Source organism: Calypte anna, chromosome Z (assembly GCF_003957555.1).
Source record: "Calypte anna isolate BGI_N300 chromosome Z, bCalAnn1_v1.p, whole genome shotgun sequence".
NCBI lineage: Eukaryota > Metazoa > Chordata > Aves > Apodiformes > Trochilidae > Calypte > Calypte anna.
Genome location: NC_044274.1, coordinates 40886111 through 40893642, shown reverse-complemented (window position 1 = coordinate 40893642; position 7532 = coordinate 40886111). Strand labels below are relative to the sequence as shown.

Here is a 7532-nt window from a genome sequence, read left to right as displayed (position 1 = left end):
TTGTGCTGCGTGAGCTGCTAGGCACGATGGCTCTCCGCTGGCATAAGGACCACCTGTGGCTCTACTTGCTGGCCCTGGGCTCAAACGCCCTCCCCGCGTCGAAGTGGGACGGTGAGTTAAGAGGGAGAGCCGGGGGACGAGGGGAAGGAAGGTAGACGGGCGGCTCTTTTGCGGCAGCCCACGTCCCGAGCGGGGCCCTGGGTTCAGCACGGAGCGCAGGCTGCGGGGGGAGGAGGGTCTCGCCATGGCCGCCCAGGGGTCTGGCACTCACGGCAGTGCCTCACACGGAGGGAACGCCCGAATCGCTCTAGCGAGCTGTGTCTTCCACCTCAGATAAAACCCAGAAATAGTGATATCTCTTGCTCTCCGCGGGATGCGTCCTACACAGTCGCACGGAGAAAGTGAACCGCGTGAAATCTGCTCCGGACCTCTTGGTTTGAGAACTGCTTTGGGAGAAAACGCGCTCGCCGAATTAATCTTAAAGTTAGTTACATGTCTGGAGGTTGCATGTTTTTAACTCTGCAGAAAACAAAGCACTCGGTCTGGAACTTGGAGCACTCTAATTTAAAGCAGTGCTTTGCGGCCATTTAAAATGCTGTGTTAATTCTGCCCCTTCGCTACTTCTGACGAGACTGTTTATTTGTGTGTTAGGAATATGTTTGATAGGCCGAACAGGCGGGGTTTTCACCACGTCGTCCTCTTCTTATTTACTAAACTGGACAGGGCCCGCACACGTGCAACTTTCAGGTGAGCGGCTTGTGAGATTATCTGTAAGCTTGGCGAGTTTCTTGGCACTTGTAAACACTGCAAAGGACTCTTCATGTTTGCTGTTCATTTTCCCTCCCCAAGCAGTGAGTAAACAATTGCCCAGTTCGGGATTGCCGCTAGGAGCTTCAGCGTGGCAAGAGACAGTTGTACCTGCTGAGTGGTTTTAGCTCATATGTTAAAGGAATAGGCTGGTGGCAGGGCTAGTGATCTGAAAACCGTCTGCATTCTGACCTCTTTATCTGTGTTAAGAAGAGCTGCAGAAAAATCTGGCTTTGCATATCCTGTAATTAACGCCTTATGGCAAGCAAACCTTGTAATGTTTTGTAATGAAACATTCTGTAATTAAAACCTTGTAATGAAACTTAGCTATCTTCTATTCCTGGTCTAGGCTATATCACTTAATTTTCTGCCTCCTCTGGAGGCATGTTAAAAATCTTTTAGTTTTGTCTCACACTGATTAATTGGGCAATCATTCAAACATGTTTTGAAATGGCCTTTTTCTTTTCTTTCTTTTCTCCCCCTTTTCTCCCCTTTTCTCCCCTTTTCTCCCCCTTTTCTCCCCCTTTTCTCCCCCTTTTCTCCCCTTTTCTCCCCTTTCTCCCCTTTCTCCCCCTTTTCTCCCCCTTTCTCCCCTCTTCTCCCCCTTTCTCCCCCTCTTCTCCCCCTCTTCTCCCCCTCTTCTCCCCTCTTCTCCCCTTTTCCCCTCTTCTCCCCCTCTTCTCCCTCTTCTCCCCTCTTCTCCCCCTCTTCTCCCCTCTTCTCCCCCTCTTCTCCCCTCTTCTCCCCCTCTTCTCCCCTCTTCCCCCTCTTCTCCCCCTCTTCTCCCCTCTTCTCCCCCTCTTCTCCCCCTCTTCTCCCCCTCTTCTCCCCCTCTTCTCCCCCTCTTCTCCCCTCTTCTCCCCCTCTTCTCCCCCTCTTCTCCCCCTCTTCTCCCCTTCTCCCCTCTTCTCCCCTCTTCTCCCCCTCTTCTCCCCCTCTTCTCCCCCTCTTTCTCCCCTCTTCTCCCCTCTTCTCCCCCTCTCTCCCTTCTTCTCCCCCTCTTCTCCCCCTCTTCTCCCCCTCTCTCCCCCTCTTCTCCTCTTCTCCCCCTCTTCTCCCCCTCTTCTCCCCCTCTTCTCCCCCTCTTCTCCCCCCTCTTCTCCCCTCTTCTCCCCTCTCTCCCCTCTTCTCCCCCTCTTCTCCCCAATGGGAAGAGAGTGTGGTCTTGAAAACCGCTGCATCACAGATCCTCGATTCAGGAAGCAGTGTGTGGAATGGCTAAAAGAGATCATAGTGAGTATTACAAAGAGTGGAAAAAGATGCTTTACTGGTTTCTGTGACTTTGTTCTTTTTCTGAGAGACTATGTAAAGCTTTTTAAGTGGTTTCACCAAATAATTCATTTTTACCGTTTGTCTTCTTTCACGTAGTTTATCATAGTCTTGTTTGAGGGAAAATTTGTGGCATAGTGGAGTTTAGATGATGAGACGTAGCCCAGTGTCTTAAAACTGCTGTGGCTTTTTCCTGAGTAACAGTTTTTGATTCATCAGAAGTCTAGATGGTTCCTCAGCTACGTGTGAGAGTACTTGAGTTTGAAAGATGTTTGAATCATCTGCCTGGCAACTTTTTTAGCATTAGCCTTTCTTTGTATGAAGGGAAAGGGAGTAAAGTTTAAAACAAGATTTCCAAAGGAAAAAAGACAAACTAAAATTGATTGCTTCAGGTAGCATTGGTTATTATCTTCTCATGCTGTTTTTTTTTAATAGTGGTTCTAGAAATCAGGTCCATGGAACCTGGAACACTTTTACTTTTCAGTAGTAATGGGCATTTTGAAAGCTAGCAAAACAAAGTCCATTGATTAATGACTTCAGTAGAAAATAGGAAAGAACGCTTCAATATTGTTTTCAAAGATAGGGTTACCAGGTCGGAGCAGGGAGTGTAGGGATTTGCAACGCTTACCCAGCCCTGATTTCAGGCTTTGCTTTTCAACAGTCTGTCATGTACAGAGCTAGGCATAGTGAGTGGGAGTGAGCATTCAAAGAGTGTCTCTACATCTGCTAGAGTAGGTGTCACCTCTAGTGCCCAAAGTAGTTTACCTGGGTGTAAGGCTTGCTAACAAGTAATCCGCAGTGTTCTGTAGTCATCTGAATGCTTGGCTGTTGCTAGGGCTTAGTGTATCTTTGATTTGCTTTGTAGTTAAAATGCTTCACCTCTCTAGCATAAAGAAGGCGTCCGCATAACAATCACGGGTTCTTTGATTGTGGCTCCTAGAGGTCCTAAAATTATTCACCTGCTCTATCTGCTTGCAAGGCGTGTAATGCTTGCGGACATAAAAAGGAACTGCAGAGGTAAGCTGCAATGGTACAATAAAAGTGCTTGATTGATATTGTTTGACAGTGAATCTACCGAGTCCTTATGCCAAGAACTTTAGTTGTCAGTCGGCTGCTCAGTTCAAAATCTTTCACAGGGTTCTCTTTAGCTGCAGAGATCTCTGGCTGATAGAGCAATGCAAATTGTTTTGCTTTCTCTTGCTATCCATGGGTCTTGCTCCAAGATTCACCTCTGTGTAATGCTGTACACCTAGCCACATAACCAATGGTTTGGTCCACAAGCACTGAGCCCCTGTGCTATACTTTTCCTCGCAAAGTGAGGAATTCTGAAGGACCAGTACTGTCTGCTCAAGCCGTCTTGTGTTGTTTTGGTGACCAGAAGAACAGGGTAAGGGAGTGAGGATGAGGGAATGAAGATACGCACAACAGAAAGAACTGGGCAAAAACAGACCGTGGCACTGCCACACTTTTGTTTAAGTCCAACAGCTTGATTTGTGATTCTTTCAGATCATATTTTCTGTTTGCTAGAAGTGAATTGTAATCTATGCATTTACTTCCATTTAGGCAATGACATACCTTTTGCAGAAGCTTTACAGTTGGTACCGAAGGACATGTACATGGCAAAGGCAAGGCATAGAGTTGCATACAATAAGCTTCTGCAGACTGTCCAGAAGGTAGCTTTTGTTAATCAAGAATATGAGAAGAAAAGACAGTAAGTATATTAAAAGAAATCGTCTTTTAATTAAAGCTTATATATGTGTGTTTTTAAAAGGAGTTAGAGGGGCTGCGTCTGCTTTCATGATGAGTTTTGTTCAGCTACCCATTTTTTCCCCTTTACCTCCGATTGACAGTTCTGGTATTTGTAGGGTCTTCTGTGTGGCCTGTTAGTTTGCAGAAATGAGTGAGATGCACTTAAGAGATGCACTGTTTTGGAAGATGTGGTTACTGAGACATTAAAAATGAGCAGGGAATTCTCACAGTTCCACGGTTTCTTAAGATGTGAAGGATTGTATCTTGGAATATAACTCTCAGGATGAAACATTCAGTCTTAATCACCATGGAACATTTAATTTGCATAATGCTTAATTCTTTCACAAAAATTATGCTATTTTTGGTTTTACTTACGGAAAACATTCCTGGTTTTGGAAATGCAAATAACTGGAACTGCCTGTGCAGACAGAGTTCTTTGTGATAGAATGTATAGGATTAGGTGAGGTAGTTGACATGACTGGAGTGCTGTCACGGGCAGTTAATAGCTATTCAGGAAATGGCAGAAGAGGACGAGTCACAGGGTTATTAAAGGAGTAATTTCAGTGCACATGACCTAGCTTTGTATGAGAGGACTGCTCTGTTTCATGCCTTTCCATCAGTATGAGAGGGTTTAGCGTCCAGGGGGACCTCCTGGTAGGTATCTGCTATACACCTCTGCCTCTGTAGCTGGGAGGGTATATGAAGCCTTTTTTCATACAAATGAAAGGCACATGAGACTTGCAGGCTGTGATTCCTATAGAGGACTTCAGGTCCTATAGAGGACCCTGGTTTGTGTTGGGAAAGCAGTGCAGTGTTTCAGTAGCCATCTGGGAAAGAGCAGTGCCTTGGCAGACTGTAGAACTTCAGTTCTTCCTGAAGAACATGAGGAAGACAAGTGGGAAAATGATGCTGGACTTAAAAAAGCTGATTTCCACTTGCCCGGGGTGCTGCTAAGAGGTATCCTGTGGAGGGCAGAAGGGGTCAGGGAGTGCTAGAAATATTTTCAAGTATCTTTGCTTGAAGCTCAAAAGTGATCAGATCTCTAAGTGGAAAAAGAAGCAGGCGTGACAAGGAACCAGCCCTTTTAAAACGGTGACCTAGTGATGACAGGCAGAAACCAAAGCATCAGTGCTTAGGACAGGGAAGGGGGGACTGATTCCCAGACATAAATATAAATAAATGTTTCTCAGGTGTCTAGTGATGTAATTACGAAGTACAGAGTTGAGCTAGAGGTCCAAGAGCCTGAAGAAAGCTATGTTATTAGGAAGTGGAAGTATGTGGAGGATTCCTGTGCAATTCTGAAAGATGTGGGAAGTTCCAAGTTTCACAGGATGGAAAAAACTAGCGCTTTGTTTGCCTCCTCATGGGCAAGGTCACTAGCCTAGTGTCTGTGCCAAGAAGCTGTGAGATGAAAGAAGTAACAAAGCACTGCTAATAGAAGAAGGGAGAGTGGAGGTTCATGTTTATGAACTGGGTGTAGAAAAACCCTGGTTACTGGTGGAATGCATTGGTAGGTGCAGAGGTCCTTCCAGGCGTAATTTCAGAATTGCTCTGTCCTCTTTGGGAAGACAGAAGTCAAGCTAAAGGGATGAACCCCAAGGGTGGCAGTGTCTCAAAATGTAACTGGTAGCTGATAATGGGTGGAGTTCCTTTGGGGTCGATACTGGATTCTGAGTATTCCTTGTATTCATAAGGGATATGGATGACAGGATTGAATTGAAACTCACCAGGCTTCCAGGTGATGCCAAAGTGTGAGGAAAGGTAGGTATGCTGGACTGAAGAGCCATAACACAGAGAAATCTTGCTAGGTTTGGAGATATGCTCAGAAAGAATTGTCTGAGGTTTTGCAAAGATGTGTGAATTTCTGCCCCTGGAATGGAATAAACCCCAGTGGCAGCACAGGCTTGGGGGTAACTGACTGGGGAGCAGCTCTGCTAAGAAGAAATAGAGGTGAGAGTAGTGTTGGAGCACCAGCTGAGCACAGGTCAGTAGTGTGTCCTGATAGCCAGAAAGAACCTCAACCTTCTAGGCTGTATGAAGAGCAGCCAGCAGATCAAGAGATATAATTCCCTTTACCTGGTGATTCTAATGCCAGACCTGGAGTACACAGCTTTGATCTGCTGAGTGGAGGAGAGAGGTTCTAGGAGAGGACCAGAGTGGTTGGAGGGTTGGAGAACTTGACTGAGTAAAAGCTGTAGAAATTGGTTTATTTAGCCTGTGGAAGACAGAGCTCAAGGGGTTAATCCCAATCCTCCAGTATCTAAAATCGGTTGTAGAGAAGATGGAGGAACTATCTTCACAAAAACGTATGGTGGCAGGACAAGAGGCAGCAGGCCCAAGGTACTAAATGGAAAACTCTGGATTTTTAAAAAATAATTGCCTAGAAAAGTGGTGGAATCCCTCTTGCTATAAACATTCAACATACAGCTTGACAGGACCATGAGTAACTTAATCGAGGGCCCTGCTTTCAATGGGAAGCTCAATGATATAATTTACAGAGGTCAAAGTTTCAGTTCTCTGATCCTATAATTGTGCATCTTCTTGCACCTGCTTGGGAAGTGTTGGTGCTCTTGCTTACCTTGAGTTACACCTTCAAAAATGTTATTCTCCATCAGAACTCGGGAGACCCTTTGCAACTCAAACATGATTGATGCACAATCATGCACAGTCGTCTGAAAATCACACCTCTATGGTTTTAGATGCTTAACAATGTAATAAAACCAGTTTGACTTTGTCAGCAGAACTTCAGTGATCAAGCTGCTTTTATTTAATTCAGTGTTCTCTTCTTTTTTTTTTTTTTTTTTTTTAAATCTTGGGTACTGTACAATCTCTGATTATGTTTGGAGGTTTATGTTGCTGAAGTGCATTTCTTGTAACTTCATCTGATAAGTGCCATTCCATTGCAACAGAATAAGTAAAAGCTTAATTGCTTCAGTTACGAGTACCTTGGTGGCTTTCCTGGCTTTCTTTCCGCACAGTTATGGTGAGAAAAGTCAAGGTTAAGTTTGGTGTCTTGCAGTGTGCGTAAAATTGCCTCAGTATGCAGATCTGGGAAGAGTGAGCATGATGGGTTAATTGATGGTCAGGAATTCTGAGAAGAACAGAGTAGTAACCTGAAATTTAAAAAATCTGTGCTAACTGTTAACTCTCTCCTAGGCTTTTAGTTAAAGAAATAAAACAGACAATGCATGAAAGGTACTCCTGCAGATACAGTGTGAGAAGTAAGTGCTTTTTCCTTGTAACTAAGTATATATGAAATTTGATTTCTTACTCAGTTTTATGAAATGTAAACTAATTTTATTTTAATCCACTTACCCTTTCTGTTTACATATAGGATGAAGGAAAATGACCAAAACAGAAAAGACCTAACTGAAAAAATTCAAAAGGTGAGCATTTTTTTTTTTACTTTCTTCTGTAGTGGTGTACTATTTCTTACCATGGTTCTGCAACACATCCTCTCCTCTACTGTTATTTCCACTTGGCTACCTGTGATTATGCTGGTTCCTTCATCTTCCTGTAAGGAGTGTTGATACTGTTATTACAGGTGGCAAATAGTTCAACTTCACATTTTTGTCCTTCTTGCCTGCTAAGGTCCGCAGTATGTGGGCACTTATAATGGAAACGGTTACGTCTCTGGAAAAGGAAAAGGAAGTTCTGGATTCTGTACTAAGAGATTCTGGTGGTCAGTGCATTTTGGATGGAGCTAA

The 7532-nt window shown here is 44.3% G+C and overlaps 1 protein-coding gene across 1 annotated transcript; it reads left to right on the top strand.

The window, feature by feature from the left end:
• Nucleotides 1-373: 373 nt before the first annotated feature.
• On the top strand, nt 374-3791 carry LOC115599912 (HAUS augmin-like complex subunit 6). The gene is made up of 5 exons (XM_030467591.1): nt 374-483; nt 652-747; nt 1962-2040; nt 2964-3093; nt 3640-3791. Exons 1-5 carry the CDS (start codon nt 374-376, stop codon nt 3789-3791), a joined length of 567 nt encoding a protein of 188 aa, XP_030323451.1.
• Nucleotides 3792-7532: the final 3741 nt, after the last annotated feature.